Source organism: Hydractinia symbiolongicarpus, chromosome 1, assembly GCF_029227915.1.
Source record: "Hydractinia symbiolongicarpus strain clone_291-10 chromosome 1, HSymV2.1, whole genome shotgun sequence".
NCBI lineage: Eukaryota > Metazoa > Cnidaria > Hydrozoa > Anthoathecata > Hydractiniidae > Hydractinia > Hydractinia symbiolongicarpus.
The window spans coordinates 23997251-24017641 of record NC_079875.1 but is presented as its reverse complement, the minus strand read 5'-3'; the positions used below and the strand labels follow the sequence as shown (position 1 = coordinate 24017641).

Here is a 20391-nt window from a genome sequence, read left to right as displayed (position 1 = left end):
CAACCCTTTTTATTTTCCAGCATTTTGCAAAAATTTACCACACAACAACGCTTCTATGTTAAAGCACGACAGGACAGCTCCGTCCATACAACCCTAAGGTCTCCATGTAACGTCCGGACAGTACCGTTTCTAAAAAGACCATAGTTAGGGAAAGGGATTATTTCAAGAGCAAAGTAATATATTACTGTAAGAAAAATAATTTAAACAATATATATACATATAAAAATACGATCATATATAACTATAGGTACAACTTTCATCTACCAAGACATTTATCAAAAACCATCATCGTTTTTCAGAAGTTTTACTTCTAAAGGGAAGGATTCGTTTGTAAGAATGGAACTTGCCAAAAAACAACAGAGCCTCTGATTCTAGTTTCAATCTCTCTTTTCTTTAAAATAAACTAAATAGGGGGGATTGGAAACGAGATTGGTACTTATTTGTTCTTAGTATCAACTTAGTATCAGTTCTTAGTATCAACAACAATTTTATCGTTTATCGATTTTACTTTTACTTAGTGTCACGGTCGATTGAACGTCCACGTAAATGTAAACAGGGTCTAACGTCACATCCAGGAAGGGCGGACTGGTGACATCTTCAACTATAACGACATATTCTCCTGAAAATGAAAATAAATAACTTTTTAGGGTACTTGAATTCTCCGTTAAAAACATGCTTTCTAAACCAACACCTTCGAACGGACTTAATTTTGCGTGTCAGTTTAAACAGAAATAAATATGAACCACATTTTCAAACAGTGGTACAGATTATCAACCAACCATCCAGACAAACTCACCTGGTTTGCAGTACACTTCGTTTAAAGTTTTATTCATCTTCTCTTCCACTTTATTTTGCCTCTTTTTGCGTTTGGCAGTTGCACTGTTCTCTCGAACGTCCACCTTCTCCAGTTCCAATTTCTTTTTGTTTTCTGCTTTCAGAACCGCACTTTCGGCGCCTTTCCGACTCCTAAAATCATGAAATGGTTTAGTTACGCTGATGCGCTGATCAAAAATAGAATGTAAAGACTTTGAACACGTCAGAAACTATTTCTATTTTTATGTCCCTTTTCTTTGCCCTTTTTTTCTTCACCCACTTTAGATTAGGTTTTGCTGACAAGTTGCTTCGTTTTTTTAAAGGATTTGAACCTCGTGTTGCTTATAAAATACATGAAGACACATTGCACCGACTTTTACTTTCAGTTTAAAACACTCTTCCGTTTTATGTATGACAGTATTTTTATAACCAAGTCACGTTAAATACTATGAACTGTTTTCTGTCACAACACTCATGCCGTAAAAAATCTGTTTTTCTCTGATTAAGTTATCGAACAACAAGAATTAAAAACACGAGGTAATTCATAAATAAACACGTCTTGCTAGAGGACTGTATAAAAACTAAAAAACAACAAGAAGTCAAAAATACAAAGAGCATGCGTAAACTATACAAAAATAAGAACCCGCAAACATATAAAGCGAATGCGTAAAACTTAATAATCTTTAACACATGCAAGCATACCTGACGGCATTATGACTGTCCTTACTTTCAGGCGTGAAACAGATGGAACTTTTCGTTAACAGATTCGGTATCGCTGGTAACATCAGGTTGATGAATTTGGTGCTTCCGTTCACTGTCGTTTGCGGTTGTACAGAAGGGAAATCTGCGGATGGCGTTTCTACGGACCCAAAAGTATACAGAAACACAAAAACAAGATAAAAACAATGTAATGGTCTCAAAAAATATAACCAAAGACACACCACTATCGGACAAATCCTGTTCGTATCGTTCGGGATTGTCTTCGTTTACCAGTGTTTCGCGTGTCTCGCTTTCCTAAAATTCGAAAACACGATGAAAACACTTGTACAGGGAGAAAAATATCAGATGTGTTCAAGTATTGTAAAACAACACACCAATGAGACCACTTTAAAACACACCTGATCGTCAGCTTGCACAAACGGTGAAGTGTTGCTACTAACACGCTCCTCCTGGGTTTCTTCTAATATTTCTTCAACGGAAGATTTCTCTTCTTTGCAACAAATGGGATATGGCTCAATAACAAATCCACTGAAACAAAAAGATATTGCGTATTAATTATCTTCTCTAAACAAAAAACAAACAAAAATAAATAAATAAATAAAAATCGTACAAGGGCGTCGTTCGACTTTCAACAGGTGCGCTGGAGGGTGATAAAGGTGTGATGAGGGCCTTCGAAGAGGAAATTTTTGTTGGTGAAGTGTTGTCATGAATTCGAACACCCGCAGTCACTCTAAACATCCGACCATTTTCTAAATAGAGGTTTCACCCCGTTATTAGCGAGGAGAGCAAAACAAATTTCTTTAACACAGATTGATACGAGCTGTTATCACATTCGGAATACTCGGAATGCTTTGCATGACATAACACTTTTGTTTTTCCAGGTGTTTCCCAATATTCCCGAAGCGTAACCGAATCAAAAGCACCGGATTAACCGGATTTATAACGACCAAGTAATTATTGCTAAAAGCTCCAAAATTATCAACTTGCATAATTATTCTATTAAATTTGACTACACCCAAACATTTTTCTCCACCAATCACAGAGGGCGAAAAATTAAAAGGCTTGGGCAAATAACGCTGTCAAAATTGAGCTAAAAATGACTGAATCGTAACGTCAAAAAAGGTCTGCTTGATATGTCGGTTATACAACCATTTCTACTTCTCTTAAAACTCGTCCACAAGAGCAGGAAGAATTCAGATTGTCTGCAGATATAAAAATAATACCTGTGGTGACTTCATCATCCGCCGTTCGACACTCAACTTCAAGCGAAAACACAACCTCGTTCTGGTCGAAAGTGAGACTTTTATCACCAACAATGCGCAATTCTACTGGCTCCACTGATATATATATAAAAGTTTTTATGTCGTAAAACATAAAAAAAAAAAAAAAAAGTAATCCGTCACTGATTCCAGAATCAATTTTTTTATCTTTATGTAAGGGAAACATGTAGGTGGAATGAGAGATTCCTTTTTAATTGACAAGCAACGCAATGCTTTTAAAGGCTACACAAAAAAATCACAATTCTTATAAAAAACATAACATCATGGTCTACGTTCCACACTGCTTACCAAAACAACCTCGCTAAAGACAGAACAGGAAATATTAAACGGAATACCCTTGACACCCCAAAGATTGTGATTCTGAAATAGTTGGCAGAAATGATGAGGCCCAATTTTAAACAGTTGTTTTGTTGACTGTGCAAATTTTGGGCGAAAACGTTGTAGCTTTTATTCTTGGAGTAATTAGGGCAAAAACATATAGTTTAAAACTTTATCACAGAAAATATTTGGGTCACGACTAAAGGTACTCACATGCTGGACGATTGTTAATCCACATTCCCTCATAAGTTACACCTGATTGGTGAACGATTGCTCCTTCACCGTTCATTTGATCCGCTCTCCATTGACCCTGGAAAATGGAATTTTTTTTCATTTTTTTTTGTTGTAAACAATTTTGGCACAGTCACATTGAAATATGACTAAAAAAAAAACTTGCCAGCTATTGAGGAAAATACTTTGGTTGTTGTGTCTACGATACAACAGGTGCAATGTTTATAAACTCAATAAAACTTACCTTATAAACAGAACCATCATGAAATTCCATGACACCGTGGCCATGTCTCATACCATTTATCCACCCTCCTTCGTATTCTGAGGTATCGCTAAAAAAAGTGAGAATAAAAAACCTGTAAAATTCTACACAAGCTTGCCACATACGCATTCAATACGCATCAAACAGTTCTCACTTGAAAAGAGCCTGAAAGTAAACCTTGAAATATCAAAGAAAAAAAACAAGATCGAAATCAAATTTAAGTACTCCTGGAAACAATTCAATTTCTTCGACACTAAATACGAAAAGTGGCACAGAACTTACCTGTAGGTTTGCTTCCCTTCGCCGTGTTTTTTGTGCAAATGAAACGCACCAACATAGCTACTACCATCTGTTCCTTTCAACACACCTTCCCCTGTGTAAAAAAAACACAAGAAATTAAGAAAGCAAAAAAAATTAAACGAAAATAAAAATTAAACATTTACTTGCATACACATTTATAGTAATAATAATATGCGTTGAATGTCACAAAGGCTGATGATGTCGTGTGAAGAACGCACGAAATATTTTTAAACCGAAATCGCAAATGTGAAATTTTTTAATGACTCGCGAAAATTTTCTAAGGGTTGTACTACTGATACACATAGCAAATAACAAATGCAAGTATAATGGACAGCCATTTGCAAGTTCACGACTAGTCTATATTTTAATGTTTGCTATTCGTCCGCGAGGATATTCTGCAATTAGCGATGGCCGAGAATTGTTATTGATTTTCCTGGCAGATGAATTCCTCTGGTTTTTCACAGTTCGCTGTTTGTTCAAAGATGGTAGTTGCGATAAGTGACCGGTGAATTTCAGTGAATTTATTCTTACGACGAGCCTGTAGGTTGAGAGTTGTGGATAGCGTAAATTTTTCCGACTTAATAAAAAAACATTTCACAAGCTGTTCCAAACATGGTTCTTTTGGCCTGTTTTAAAATGAGGCGTAACGGGAACGCGGCAAGTTAAGTCGAATTAATACTGTTCGACGATGAAAAACGTGCTGTCAAACTAAATCTGAGAAATTCGGTATATATCGCGGTGATTAAATCAAAGCAGGATTAAAGCGAAAAGGCGGAGAGGAATAGATACAAACCGTGACATAAAATTTATGCTACCTTCCATTTTGTTATTTAGCCACGCTCCTTCGTAGAGACTTCCATCACCAAAACTCATCACTCCCATTCCACACATTTCACCGTTCTCAAACTGACCCTCGTAGGTGTTGTCAGTGTGAGCCCAGTACCGAATGCCGGTACCGTCAATTTCGCCGTTGATAAACTGACCTTCGTAGAAACTGCCATCTCTCATTTTCAACTTTCCAAAACCTATACAATAAAAAAAATGTTCATGATGTTTATCTTCAAAATACTAGAAGTGTAAACTCCCTTCACAAAGGAACTCATTTATATCAGATCATTTTTTGGGGTGCAGGATCCCCCATCCCCATCAAAATGTGTGAAAAATCGTTTAACGTTAACACACAAGATTTCCTATATCTAAAAAAATACACCTTGTCGTCAACTAGAGTGACAAAAACCTCAGTAGAGACATGAACACACTCACCATCTTTAACTCCCTCATGCCATTCTCCTTCATAGCGGAAAAAACTGTTTGGGTATGTATATACACCATAACCTAAATGCAAGAAGATAGATAGATGTGCATATTTTACATGGCTAGCCTCGCAAATATCGAGGGATATACCCTGCTCATTATTTCCAAGAGGGGTCATGCCTTAGATGGGGAACCCTAGAGTATTTAATGCTCATTTTGAGCTACGTAGGCCCAATTAGGGTCTACGCTCTACCAGACAACACCGTGTAACATCCAACGGCCCATACAGTCTTGCTAATCGGAGAGGGATTTTATGGTTCTCTGTCCCATCTCCGGTCAAAAACTCTCCTTCGCGTTTCAGTTTTCGTCGTTCCATACGGTCTTGAAAGGGTAGTGATTGCTCCTGCAAAATATGTAACCCAGTGCTCAGATTTTGCTGAGCCTTTTTTACGTTTTTTTTGTTTCTTTTTCAGTCGATTTAAATTAGTTTTTTTATAAACTACTGTAAAATTGACTTAAAAATAAAGAAATAAAAAACAAAACATAAAAAACGTGCTATTTCCCCAATTTACTGAACATAGCTTGGGTTAACCTGGAGTTATGGCAACATTTGCTTGCCCATATTGTATCGCTGCTAAGTGAAATCGAACCCTGGTCTGCCGCACAAAGTGCGAGAGTTATAACCACCAAGCTACGGTTCTGCAAAAAAATTGGAACGCTTTACAAATTCGCCATTCTGTCAAGAAATTATATTTGATAATATATTTGATAATTTTTTGTATTTCATGAGTGACTTTTTTGAACCTACCTGCCCCATCCAACCTTGAAAGAACTTTGGGCTTGAGTGAAATATTTCGTACAATTTTTTGAGGTCAATATTTTTTTTGCTCGATTTTGTGAAAGTCTGTCGAACTTTTTCACACATTGCAAATTACTTTCAACAAAAAGAAAAGGTTAATATAATTGTTTAGTTGTACTTATTTGTTAAATTATTTTGGTAAGTGTGACTTATCAAGGTCCACCACTCAATAGATTGTTTACAAATTAAATTGCTATGGTTATCTTGAACAGGCGAGAGAGTAGTAGCTCCATGGAAAAACAAGCGGAGCCTAGATGTATTATTGATAGAAGGGAAAACTCTATATCTACTTTTCTTTTTGGGCCAAAATAAATTCACAGGAGTCAAAAATGACGCATTTTTCCCAAAGCATAGAACTTAAGACACTTCAGTTGAGTGGAAGAAGCAAAAATGGCACAGCAATTTTCGTTTGTTTCAGCATAGTATAGTTTAGACTAAAATAAAGCGACTTCATACCTTCTCTCAAGTTTTTCTTTACTTCACCCACATAGCCTGATTGCACGTTGGTTGTTTTGCATCCAGTGAACTTCTTTCGTTGTAAAGCTGATTTGTTAGGCATGATTTACATTATGCATTTTTTTCTACAAGAAAAAAAAAATTTAATAGTAAGAAAAATCATTTTGTTTTCTTTTAAGCCCAATCCTCCATGTCGAGTTCAGTGATCCAACAAGTCCCAACGAAAGAACGTGTTTTCCCATGGGTGTGAATAACTCTGTGTAACAGGAGCCTTAAGAAAATGCAAAGCAAAGAATTATTTAAACGTTTTTTTAGCAAAATTTCGATTGTAGATCATATCTTCGTAAATTGTGATGTCTACACTCCAGAAAAAAGTTCGCAGTTTCATACATTTTATATTCTATATACGAAAGGTTTTCGTTAGGGAATAAAATTCATCAAATGCTATTATCACTTTTGTCCAACGAATATTTTTCCTGCAGTCATTTTCAATTTTTTATTCTTCGCCATTTTGCAAACATTTTTTCTAAATTCGGTAAAAATAAAGAAGATGATCTGAAGACATAAGCACGTTTGTTGAGAAAAATCATTTTTCAGGGAGGAAATTAGTCAGAAAATATCATTTGTCTGGGAAAATTTCTGTTGGGGAAAAACTTAATTCTGTCACTTTTCCCAAATAAGGTAATACCCGGCAACTAACAATGTAGCCATGACTACCTGGTTTATTAGAAATAATGCAAGTAAAAATTCAGATTTTTTAAAAAAAAACGTGAAAATTATTCTTTATTTTATAACCTAAATTCGTAACTAAATTGTGTAACGGTCATATAATTAAATAAATAGGAATCACATTTCTGAGACAGTGTGGTAGCATCTTTAGTTCCCTTAACATTTTGTACTTTTTCGAAAATCAAAAGGAAAGCAGGAAGGTTGGGTGTAAATATTAAAATGATACAAGATCTAAAAAGAAGAGCTAATATATGAAATGATATGGAAATGGTTCAATTTGATTGGCTGGTGCTATATCTTCTATCTGATTAGCCGGTGAAGTTTGTATCTCAAGAAATTAACAAATATGAAATGAACTTTTCCATTAACAAACGAATCAAAAAAAATGTATTTCAGATTTGTAAAGCAAGTGTTAAATATTTTTACATAACCACGTGACTATTACTCTTCCAAACTACTATACAACCATATCCCTTAAAAGCATACGAACGAAGAAAACTGCTTAGGGTCTATTATTTAGTAAGGAAATAAACTGTCCTGCAACAAGTGAAAACTAAACTGAATAAATTAAAATTTTTTTAGATAAAAAAATGCAAGTAAAAAATATAAAAAAAACACTACGAAAAACTTGGCTGCGTTTTTTTATTGACATGCTTTAATAGTATTGTGTAGTTATAAAAAAATTATAAAAAAGTTCACAAAAACACTTACGTTCCTTATTCAACCGTGCCAAAGATTGTTGTGCTTTAAAAAAATTCAACCATATAAAAACTTTTTTATTATAACAAGCACGATGCTTTCAAATAATATTGGCGAGTCATAATAATCAAAGGGTTTGCTCAAATGAAAATTAGGATATCCTTCTTTATGTAATATTTTCCACCATGCAGAAATTTTAAAGATAAATTATTTGGAACAACATATCTAATAAATTGGATTTCTACTGTGTCTTCTACACTAGTTGATCAAAATATTTGAATTTTTGTAAATATCTCGCCATGTTCGAACAAGTTGAAAGAAAATAATAGTTAAAACTGAAAACAATTTCTAAATAAAATTAAAGTATAATTCATGAGAAAACCACATTGCTTTCACGTGCTTTGGTAAAAATATCGCACTGGAGGAGCTGGCAAATCATCATCATATTCATCAGTAACGACTTCTGCTTCGAATGCAATGACCAAATCTGTATACATTTCATCTTTTCCAGGTTTCAACAGTTTCAACATACTAAAAAAAGTAAAAAATAGAAAGTATTCTATAAAGAGTACTGTTTTGGGTTGAGATTTTGTTGGAGATAAAATTACTGTATTTTCTGTGTATTGTTTTTTAAGTAAAAGTTGCAACGTAAAAGTGTAGAATGAGTGTTTTTTTTTTTAACCTTTCACAATTTGTAGTGATTTTAAAAATAATTTTACAATCATCCACCTATTTAAACCCTGCCATCTCTAGTAAACTTCGAAACAAATTAAATAGCTCATCGGTCAGTTGATAATAGCTCATTGCTCAGTTGATTTAGAGGAAATATGGTAATTCCCTCAGACTACATATTATTGATATGACTGGACACACTTAGTTGCAACTAAAAACAACTTACGTATCATTTACACGCTTCTTGTGACCAGGCATTACAGGTACATAAATCATTTTAACACCCTGACAAACCATGCTAATATTAAGTTTGTATTTATCCTAAAAAAATAAAATAATAACGAATGCACAACAAGGCTTATAATTTTAAACTCAAACTGATTATAAAAAGTAAACCATACCTTAAAATGTCGAATAAAATCTTTTAGCTTGTATTCTTTATGTCCGTGCACTTCCCAATGATCCCACGAAGTAAATTCTATGTCATTACTAAAACAAATATGATGCTTGTTGTGAGTTTATTAGGCAGATGAAAATTATTTTAAGCCTTGATGTATACAAGTTCTATGATCAACATGATGTCAAGAAAATGGAAAGGAATCATTTAAAAAATTAGTGTACATAGTTTTATGACAATTGTAATTCACATAATTAAACTGTAATACAGTCATCAACACTTTTAATGCTTAAATAATATTGAACAGCAGACTGGCACTAAAGATCCTTTGTTTTGTTTAAACTCAACTGTAGTGTTTATCCAATTTAAAATAATGTTTCTAAAAAACAAAGAAAAACCCAACAATGCTTACGTAATTCTAGTTTTCGGAGCTGCACCAGGTTCGGATAACACCATCATGGGTAGTGCCAGATTAAGAAAACAATTCTTTAAATTTTCTAGTGGTTGCTGATCAACAACTTTTAATAGCTCAATGGATGCCTAATAATTACAAGAAACAGTCGTAAAGTTTGACATATCTAAGTTACAATCAATATTTCAGTCTTTAAATCTATTTAAGTCTTTAGAAAAGGAGAGTAGAGCCTAACTTTGTCACTGCGCCAAGGACAAACACATTAAAATTTTGCTATTTTAAGGTTTAATGTTGAAATAATGTGTTAAATCAGAAATTATAATAACAATGTTTTATCTGCTCGACTGATGCTACAAAAGCTTCTGTGGATGTTTTAAGAGCTTACGACTAGTTATTTCGGTATTGCAACTTTTATATATTACATTTGTTATTTGCCATTTCATGTATTCTAGCACTGCCATAAAATCATGCAAAGGCGGATAATAAAAAAGCAAAAAAAGAAAACTCACCAATCCAGCTATTGCTGCTGTCGTTGTAGCAATGGCTGGAATAATCTTTCCAGCGATGCGCTTCGTTTTGTATCTATCAGCTGGTTCAATGTTATACATGACTGCTCGCAAATTCTAAAATAAAAGATATATTGATCTTTACTTTGTTAACAAAAACCACCTTACAAATTAAAACAGATAAAAAATTATTTTCTGGTGTGATAAACTGTGATAAAAACGGTTGCTTTGTACTAAAGTTAAAAATGCTACATAACTCTTTGAGTCGCCACTTTTCATTTTTTTGTTAAGGTTGGTCTGTCAAACTGCCAATTTAGGATTCTGACGACGTTATCGGTCTATTGATGCAAATCCTCATTATTTCAAAGTTTTATCAATCCTTAGCCTGAAGCAACTAGAGCAATATCATTACTTTCTCTTATTTTTTTCTCATACCTTTTATCTTTTCCTCTTTGTAGTTTTTAGATGTTTTCATGTTTTTTTTAAATACTTTTTAACAACAGATAACAGAAGTACTAGGCTATACTTACAGAAGCTGCTGTGATAAAATCAATATGACTATTTGCATCATCATCTTTTTCAAAATGTTCTATTGATAACTTGCTTGCTATAAACAAAAAAAACAGTTACAAATCATGTTGACAAGTCTTTGAAGTGTTTGTTTGTTTACTTAATGAAATATACATTACTAGTCGTTAGCCTGTGGAAAAATTCACGAGTTCGCCTATTCTTTTTATACTGCATTGCGTGGTTCTTGCCACTTGCACAGCAGAAAACTGTATGGTTAATTAAGCCTTATTTAAAAAGAACGTGTAACTTACGAGTTGCTACATTATTGTCTCTTAAGTACGATATCAATAAGCTAATTTTATCTTCGTCTATTTTTTGTTGTTTTTCTGGTTTGTCACCCTCCTCCACTTCAATTTTCTACAAACACAACAAACAATAACAATTAACACGGTAACAAACAGATTAGCAATACAGGAGCCATTGTACAAACTCATACCTTATTTGAAGCTATAAATTCAGGAACTTTGACTGCATTTATAATTCTTAAAATATAATCTTCATGTAAATCCTAGAAAAAAATACTTCTTTTACCTTTTGTATACGTAATACTTGTAAATTTCTGATGACCAGTGTGAAACTTGGTGTCGTGTACTTTTGGTTTTATATCAAGAAAAAGGACTAATTTAATATATGAAGTTTATTTAAACAAAATTTTCACTTTTATGTATTCTTTTTGGATACTGTACAAGGCTGATTAAGCGGTCATTTACAGTACACAAGTTTGTATTGAACTAATTTGTTTAGCAGTACGTTGTTTAATATTCCTTATGGTCAAAGAAAAGTAACAGAAAACAAGCTAAAAATAGTATCACCCGTGAATTAATTTTTACCTCAGGTTTTACTTCAACATCATTTACTCTAGCCACTAATTTTGCATAGCTAATAACAAACTGAAGATGTCTAAAGGTAAAAAAAGAAAACACTAAAACTTTACTTCATTAAATTAATTTTGACCTATTTAACACAGATGGAGAAATATAAGAGTGCTGTATAGTGAAATAAAAAATGATACAATTATTAACTAATGTGATTTTTTGCATTGTGCACACCACAATGATTTTATACCGCGACCTTTTTTACATTTCTAATTTTTATTCCAATGTCTGTTTGACTAAAAAAAGGCTACTAAAGTGTGACTTAGCTAAATGCATAGGGTGGTGAGAAAGGTTGAAAATGCTGCGTAGATCCAGTAAATGAAATGAAAAATATGCCACGCTGATGTCAGCAATAAAGTGTGAGGTTTCAGATCTAGCCATATTACCCAAAATCTTTGTGAGCAGGCCGTAAAATCATTGCTTGTGGGTATGATATTTAACATTATTTGAAAACTTTTTTGTACACGATTGTAGCACTTATGGAAATACAGTTTACATGGTATATTGTGATACAATTTGCAAGGTATGGGATATTTCTGTGAAACATTTTTTTAAATCATAACTATCAAATTTCAAAGCATTTGAATTTCTGCAACGCTAGAATCTCGTTGTTATAAGAACATCACAATTATTCAGATTTGTATGTATATTGTGTAAAATCACTTTATGATAAGCAACACTTGCTTAATTAGGAATAGTTCTGTTTCGTATATTTCATATACCAGTATATCCAAAAAACTCCAGAGGTGCAACTAATCTCACCTACCACATAGCCTTTTTTTAGCTCTACACATTATTTTTACAAGTTCTTTTAATATACAAAATAGTTAAAATAAATTTTGAGTGTTCAAAAAACATTTCTATGGATTATTGTCGTGGGGAAGAGATTACGGTAAAAACATTACACACGTTAAGTTTTTTTCTGAAAAGTCGATTGGTGTTGGAGGGCGCTTTGGTGATTGCCAAAACCAAGCTAAAAAGAATGATTTTAAAAAATTGAATTTATATTATATTGTTTATAAAAACTGTACGCAAAAATATTATATTCTTTGTTCTTAAAAAAGTAAAGAAAAAATATCAAAAGACATGTACAACAAATTTTATTTTAAACCTCAATTAAATCAGATTAAATCAACTCACATCCATCGGAAAGCTTTGTGTCCAATGGAAACATGTGAAGCAACTGTAGCGCCTGTATACAAAACACACTACAGTATAATAAGCTTTCTCCTTCCAACTTAATACTAAAAGTAAAACTTTCCAAAGCATAGCCCCTAATTTTGTTGAGGCTAATAAATCCATTGAAACTCACCATCCTTCTATCCTAATATAGTTTGCAACAATGATTTTTTTTTTAACCTTATCTTATTTAAAACACCGCTATTCCTGGCTTGCAAATAAAAAAATTCTTTCACCTTCAGTAAAACTAACAAACTTTAAAAACTTACCTTATGATTGAAATATCTCTCGAATTTTTCACGACCTAGTACCAAACAAGAAGTCCAATCAGATGGCTTCTTTTGTAACAATCTAGCAGCATCTCCAAATCCGTCGGGAGCTTGACTGCTGTCACTTAAATTCTAGAAAGAACAAACTGCAACATTATTTATTTTTTTGCATTTTTATACACAGTGCTTTGGCCGTATTGTAAATTCAACAACTGTAGGCTTCCTAGAAATCTTATCACATCAACACCTTTGTATTTATTCAGTTTGTTCTCTTTTCTCTTAGATATTGTAGGGAGTATTTTATATAATAATTTTCTGTATACAAATATACAAATGTGATCATTGCTTTGGTCACAGCTCAAAGCTCATTTAAAAAATACATGTTGTTAATTTAAAGATTGCTTACTTGCACCAGTTGTTGTGGATCAGGATAATTTTCCCAAAATTTGTTAAAACTGCTTGGCTTTAAAGTAAACAGACTTTCAAACTAAAATAAACCAAAACGCAGATTAATTTCACAGGTAAACAGGTAAACGCTTGGTAAGAATGCTGAATACCTTATCTCTTGCCCATTGAATAGTATGTTCTATGACTTGTGGGAATGATTTCAAAGTGCAATACGGTACGTCTTCATCTGCAGGATCTCTCTTAAAGAAATCAGTCAAAACCGTTATTTTAAGTTGAAAAAAAATTGTTGACATATTACGCCATTTGCTAGCTATAAAGCCATGTCAATGTAATATTGTGCTTCACATTGGCAAGCCTGTGTTTCACCCCAGCAATTTATACTTTGCTTTGTGATCGCCTGCTCACATAAATAAAGCACCATTAAATGTAGCAAGAAAATAAAAGCAAAACTTTTGTAAGTTTAAGTCAAATCTAACTTAAAACCTTATTCACAAAAATTTATTGACTTTAACAAGAATTTTTGTTCACACGTTGGCATTCGTCTTGGCCTTTTGTCAATGCCAGCGTAAATTAGAAAAGGATGCATATTGACAAAGACCTGAAACACAACATGTATAGCACTCTGGGTAAATCTAAAATATTGTTCCTATGTTGTGTTTTTTCATTAATTAATTATAAACTTTCCAAAAGAACTATTTCACCAGGGTATTAGCTAGCGTAAATAGAGGCCGGTAAACGGCCTCTTCCCAATCAAAAGTAGCCTAATTTTTCCCAATGGAAGATTTTAAAAAAGCTACAATGATCTTGAAAAGCATGTATAATTTGAAAATTCTGATGTTGATAAATGCCAGGAAACACCAAAACTACACTATTCACTCTTTTGGACTAGATATCATGTCTTGATTATTCAAATAGTTTTAGCGATTGTTACCACTTTGCCAGTAACCGAAAAAGTTCAGCTCAGATTCGCGCTATTTAAAATTAACAAACTAGGGGCTCTGTAATTATTACGTAACTTATATTATTACGCAACTTTGAAATCAACAATTCGAATGTTTTTTGTTCTAATTTGAAAGAACATGTTCTATTTGAAATGTGAAATGTACAAGTGGAATTTGTTGATGTAGCAAAAGTGTTTTAGAAGAAATCGGCTGTTTCCAGGCATCTGAGAGGGCTTCCTCTGGGAGACCATCATTGAAATTCCTAATTGCGGTCTACAGACCTCAATTGAGAATTTATAGATAATACACTGTACACAATCATTCAATAATTAGATTACTTTTATGTACATGGATTAGAAGCATATAGATTGTTAACTACCTGGTTTGAATAAGACTCTGTCACATACGGCACAATAACCTAAAACAATGGTAGTCAAATACATTTTACATGTTTTTAACGTTTCAGTTAGATTGGTACAGTATAAACAACAATTATTTAAGTCATGCTATAAAGATAAATGTTAAAAAATGATACAAAATCCAGCTTGGATAAACAGCTAATAAACCTTAAGGGTTACCTCCCACAAAAAAAATAAAGTTAATTTCATATGAAAGAGCTTGAAAGGTTGTCTAGGAATTTGAATATTTTTTTTCAAAATTCTTGATTGGCTTTTTAGAATTTGGACCAAGAAGATTCACTAATTATGCATGATGGTCATACCCTAGCTCTGCGAGGGTGTTATATTTAACATTTTTGACAAGCCATATAGAGTTAAAAACGCTTTCGGGCCGTTCACTTTGACGTTTTGAACATTTTACATAAATTTCAATATTTAGTTACCATAATTATGCTCAATAAAATACATGTTTTAGAGCTAGCTCATGACGTCATAATTTCGCATAATCAGCACAACTTTTAAGAAATATATCTCAAGAACGGATAAAGATTTTTCAAAAAAATAAAAAGATTTCTGGAGAAATTTCAAAGATCTTTCATATGTGCTCAACTTGATTTTTCGCGGGAGGTAACCTTTAAGATTACATACCTGCACATGACCTTTGGGTCCCATTGTTCCAGTTTCTAACAAACTCCTTTTATTAGCTACACATCGACTACAAAAAAAAAGTTCAGAAAGTTAGAAAATATCAGCATAAAAGTTACATGGTTGAGAAATTATTAAATTATTAAATTAAACTCACAAGCTAGTTGGTACTTAGCATAGAGTAATTGGTTCTTATGATAGTGTTTTTACTAAAAAATATATTTTGTGTAAAAAATATGGTCAAATTTTTTACACAAAAAAAAGACAAATTTTACCCATCAACATATCTTCGGGCTTCGATATTATCCAAAGCATTCACAATTATGTCTTGTTTCTCAAAGAATGCATCATTGTATACTTCCTCCTGTGTTGCAGATGATACTAATAATAGCATAATTACTTTTAAAAAAAGTTTGATATACGGAATATACAGTAACAAGCAGCATTTTGGAACTCTCAACAGTGAACAAAAGCGTTGTACATTATACTAACCTTTATTCTGGTGCGCCAAAATATGCAAATCTTAAAACAAAAAAAAGATATGTATCACACATCAGAATTTCCAGAAAACAAATTAAGGGCAGGAAAAGAGGGAACTGTTTAATATTGTGTATGTATAGAATAAGCTGTATTCAGTATAAAAACTTAACTCCACAACACCAAAATCATTGGAAAAAAATTATGTATATTTTTGTACCTGGATTTATTTCCTTGGTAGCTTCAGCAGCGGTTACTGATTTTGCTTTCTAAACAAGGATAACTACTTACAAAAAAGAATTCATTGATTTCAATTTTTATTAACAACTTCAACTTGCCTGTATGTGCCATGGCCTGAAAAGGAACTGTCGATTTAAATTGGACTTCTCTATAAGATCATTATCTGTAATTGTGATCAGTCCATCTGGATCAATGCTTACACCAAGTAAGGCATAATTCTTTAACATTTCACAACCAATAGCACCACATCCAACCATAAACAATTTCAAGCACTTTAATTTTTCAATCAAACTTGATTTTAAGCATTTATTTAATGAGAAGTATCTGGATGTTTTGATGGTAACGTCTGCATCATTTGCTACTTCCATGGCATCAAGTAGTACCCACTGCTTTAAAGGAGAAAACTTTCCTGACACTGCTTTTAAAACTTCTTGTGCAGCTATTCCACCAATTGATGCACAAAGAGGCGGCAACTTTCCTTCGCATGTACGTATTAATGACAACACAAGTTCGGAATCAATTTTGTTTTGTTTAGACTCCATCAAAGCATTGGAATCCTCTGCAAGTTTCAACACTTCATCAACCTTAACACTTATATCTTTAAAAGAGCTGCCATTTTGGCTTGCAAATTTATTAATACTAATTAGGCCAATTAGTAACTGCACTGGCGTTTCCAATTTTGATAAGTCATTTAATAAAATATCTGGTGAAGTCAACTGGGAAGCAAGCGATGAGAAGTTGACAGTCTTTGTGACTTTCGTTTTAACGAACACTCCTCCATGAAGGTAGTCATTCAACTTTGTAGTATCACAATTGATGCTGAAAGAGTAGGGGTTTATATATTTAACTCTAAATGTCTTGAAGTTTAATGAAGTCATTCCATTAATTTCACGAAAAGTAACACTATCATCTGTCTCCAGTCCATGCCTTCGGTAATCTAACGTTTCAACAACTGCAGGATTTTCCTAAAAAACAAAAAGAAAAACATTCGCATGCACATCAATTTGTAAGAAATCATGTTTTAAGACCGTTTTTGCGCATAAATCAGCCATTTTTGAGTCACTAAGATTTTTTCTCCATAAACCGAGTCCGTCACATTTCAGGGCCTTATTGATATCTATTTTTGTGCAAAAAATCAGAATAATGACCCAATTCTGAGAAAAGTTAGTAATGGGCGGACACAAGTCAAATAGGACCTCACCTTCACCAGGTAGGTCCAAAAAGTCAGATAAGTTCTATTCGGAATAGGCAACAAAATAAAAAATAAATAATGGCTATTTACCTTGGTTATTGACTTCATAAAGATTTCCTTTGATTCTTCACCATCTGAATCAAACACCTGAAACTTGTCGCCAAAATCACAAAACAAGTAACTAAACACTCCATACACATCGCAAGAAATGTACTAAATAAAAGAGTTGGGAAAATTAAACTATTTGATAACACTACATTCTTGCGCTAAAAGAAGAAGCAGATTCAAAGATCCTTGTGTGTGATACACACTCTTAGCAATTTTTAAAGTTAACTTGTCAATGTTAACAACAAACTTCCGACTTAGGATATTCCATTAAATCAGAAATTGCATGAATAGCACCAATTGGTGCTGGTGTCAACATAACAAATGTATGGCTTCTCAGACCTTTATATGAATGGTTTCATAATAGCTATAAATCGACTAATTAGAACAGGCCTATCAATACAGGGAGAGCAATTGTTCTTGCTCACGCAAAGGCTCGTCCAATTCTGAGAAATGATAAACTAGTTAAACCATTAATTGCTCCCCCAATTCCAAAAAAAATTTGTCTGGCTGAGCAATATTAATTCATCTCACATGGAAATTAATGTTCCCTTTCTTTATTATTTACATTGAAAAAGCCAAAATAGATAAAAAAATAGATAAAATAAAATAAATAAAAGACTTTGTGATAAAATATGTGTTTATAAACTTATTCTATTTATTCAGATTGCTCGCCCAGTTCAAATTATTGTAACCTTGGGGGAGCGATGTATTGCTCTGGTGTTATTTTCTTATTGATAGGCCTGTTACAACCTAAAAAAAATCCTGTATTTCTAAATTTAGCAAAGGACTGCAACTGTAAGTTCACTGAAAAATGCTTTTACAGAGACAAAATTGGCTATCGTAAAATTTACCTTAACCTTGCTTTAATAGGACAGAGCTAGTCAAAATAGAATTATGCTGTTCTCAAACAAAAGTCAACATTTAACGTTAAGAAGGGTAAAACAAAAACAAAAAACTGCGTATTTGTAAAAGAGTTACTTTTTCAATGGTTAATGAATGAGAATGTTGTTATTGTGACCATTTTTTATGTTGGCATACTTCATGAAGATTGTGCAATGCAAAATTCAAGCTGCCACATAGTAACAAACACAAGTAAAAAACTTTGAAAAAAGTCATTCATTCTTTTTTCCTTACGAAAAATCTGAAAAACAAATATTTATAATACATACTCTGATTGGTGGATTTTGTGTTCTACAGAATGCATTCATCTTGACCTGATCTTCAAAAAGCATCTCTGTCACCACAACACACTAAACACAAATATAAACTCAAAATGTAACAAAGTAAACAATATTCATTATCAGCAAGATAAAATTTTGAAACACTTTTCATCTTTGTTAATTCAAATATCATTACCCTTAACCACATCTTTCGAATGGGTTTTTATTATTAGTGACATTCATTTTTTAAATTGTTTCAAATAAACTCCCATCTAAAAGGCTGTGTTTAATGAAGGTGTGTCTATTAGAGAAGGCATGTTTGAAATCAGTGTTTTTGAAGACCACTTATTAGAGTGCTTGGCAATGAGCACTACATTATTACAATTTTTTTCTCTCTAAACAAAAACATTACTTTGAATTTTGATAATTCAAGCATGGTTATAACTGTTAATTACTTAAAGATTTGTAAAAAAATAATGTCAATGAACTTCACCTGATATTTTGTTAATATTTCAATGTTGTCCAAACTCTCAACAACATCAATGTTTACGTAGGGATTCAGCTCGTGCAATCTTTTGCAGCATGCAACAGCCCTACTTGCAAAAAATATTTTTTAACCATTTTAATGACAGTGGTTAAATACCTTAGAGAAATATGAACTGTAGTCCTCAAGAAATTCACTAAAAAATTGTTTTTCATGGTATTAAGGAGGTAGCTATGAAGAAACAATTTTATAACCAAAAGTTTTCCTCGATGTTACACACACAGATTTACTCAGGAGAAAAGCTTCTAAAGCAATACCAAATGTTAATTCTTAGGCACCAATAGTTTACTGGTGACACATAACAGTTAGAGTTTGTTTTGTAGGTCATTTTCTTAAATTTTCAAAGATTCCATAACAACTGTGACTGCTTCTTTTTAAATTTTCATTGTTATATCAGTTGGCAAATGTTTTACCTGGTCAAGTTATTAGAAATATCTTCTTGTCGTAAAAAGAATTGAGTTCCAAGGTCTTCCAGTTTTACTGCATTGTTATCGAACAAGCTGACAGACTAAAAGATAAATACAGATTCTTTGTCATTTGTTTAAGGAATGTTTCTCGTGGAGACCCTAGATTGCTTATTGCTTATTTCTTATTAGTTGCATATGACTTCAAAGTAATGTCTTGGTTCCATTTTATCTACCAAAATGACTTATTACTAATCAACTTAGTGAATGTGAAAGCTGTGAATACTGAGTATTTGCAAAATTTAAAATATTTAAGTACAAACGTTTTACCTTCACTCCTGCCAGGATAACATTTTTAGCTGCAACAACAAAAATACAAATAATAGATCTCATTTACAAGTTGTTTAAAAATTTATTATAACTTCATAGCAAATCTCACCAACTTCAACCCCAACTCCTCCAAGTCCAACTATCAAAACATGAGCTTTTGCCAGCTCCTGCATTGCACCATCTCCAAGTACATATCTTTGACGACTGAAGTATAAAAATTTGCAAATTTTACATTACCCTAACTGACCAAATAAATCAAAATAAATACCAGACCTATAATCTCAGACAAAAACGAATGGAAAATCCAATTTCTAGCTATTCTTTAAGAGGATCATACAATCCTAATAATTAGCTGGTAGGTTTCAAAGATGCCAGTATTGCAACAGCCACATTCGACTAGCAAATAGGGTGTGGTATTGAAACTGGGAAGGAGGGTGCTAATGTTATTAGACTATCTTTAAAGTTTAATTTTATTACACTTAATTTTAAACATTTTAAACATTTTAAACATTTAAAATCAAAACAAACAAACCTGTACAGGGAATCGTCTATTTCGATGTTCTCTTCTGTCATTTTTATTCTTCTACTTTATTTTTAGTACAACTATAAAAACAAAATGGTTCTTTAAATATAATAGCATTTTTATTGACAGAGGACAATGGACACCCAAAACTATAAGAAAATAACCAGTTTTAAACCTAAATAGATGTAATACAAAAACGTGAATTAAAACAGGCAGCTCT

At 32.7% G+C, this 20391-nt stretch overlaps 2 protein-coding genes across 4 annotated transcripts; both read right to left on the bottom strand.

The window, feature by feature from the left end:
• Positions 1–157: 157 nt before the first annotated feature.
• On the bottom strand, positions 158–6644 carry LOC130647654 (MORN repeat-containing protein 1-like). The gene is made up of 13 exons (XM_057453599.1): positions 6494–6644; positions 5188–5259; positions 4740–4949; positions 3907–3997; positions 3607–3694; positions 3345–3441; positions 2757–2870; positions 2144–2282; positions 1932–2061; positions 1755–1827; positions 1516–1672; positions 797–966; positions 158–619 (listed from the first exon to the last, which is right to left on the bottom strand). Exons 1-13 carry the CDS (start codon positions 6594–6596, stop codon positions 489–491), a joined length of 1575 nt encoding a protein of 524 aa, XP_057309582.1. The 5' UTR covers positions 6597–6644; the 3' UTR covers positions 158–488.
• A 942-nt stretch (positions 6645–7586) lies between these two features.
• On the bottom strand, positions 7587–20370 carry LOC130647617 (ubiquitin-like modifier-activating enzyme 6). Of its 3 annotated transcripts, none has more exons than XM_057453550.1 (27): positions 20181–20370; positions 19758–19852; positions 19649–19677; positions 19328–19422; positions 18864–18966; positions 18380–18460; positions 17193–17315; positions 16005–16875; positions 15891–15935; positions 15686–15715; positions 15469–15574; positions 15197–15263; positions 14530–14568; positions 13359–13448; positions 13208–13288; positions 12802–12933; positions 12494–12545; positions 12263–12326; positions 11309–11378; positions 10915–10986; positions 10730–10835; positions 10439–10515; positions 9912–10025; positions 9403–9530; positions 8995–9082; positions 8820–8914; positions 7587–8452 (listed from the first exon to the last, which is right to left on the bottom strand). In XM_057453550.1, exons 1-27 carry the CDS (start codon positions 20219–20221, stop codon positions 8314–8316), a joined length of 3033 nt encoding a protein of 1010 aa, XP_057309533.1. In that variant the 5' UTR covers positions 20222–20370; the 3' UTR covers positions 7587–8313. The 3 variants fall into 3 exon arrangements, with proteins under 3 accessions (XP_057309533.1, XP_057309540.1, XP_057309548.1); XM_057453557.1 differs by having other exon boundaries at positions 18864–18963; XM_057453565.1 differs by lacking the exon at positions 13208–13288.
• Between the last annotated feature and the right edge of the window lie 21 nt (positions 20371–20391).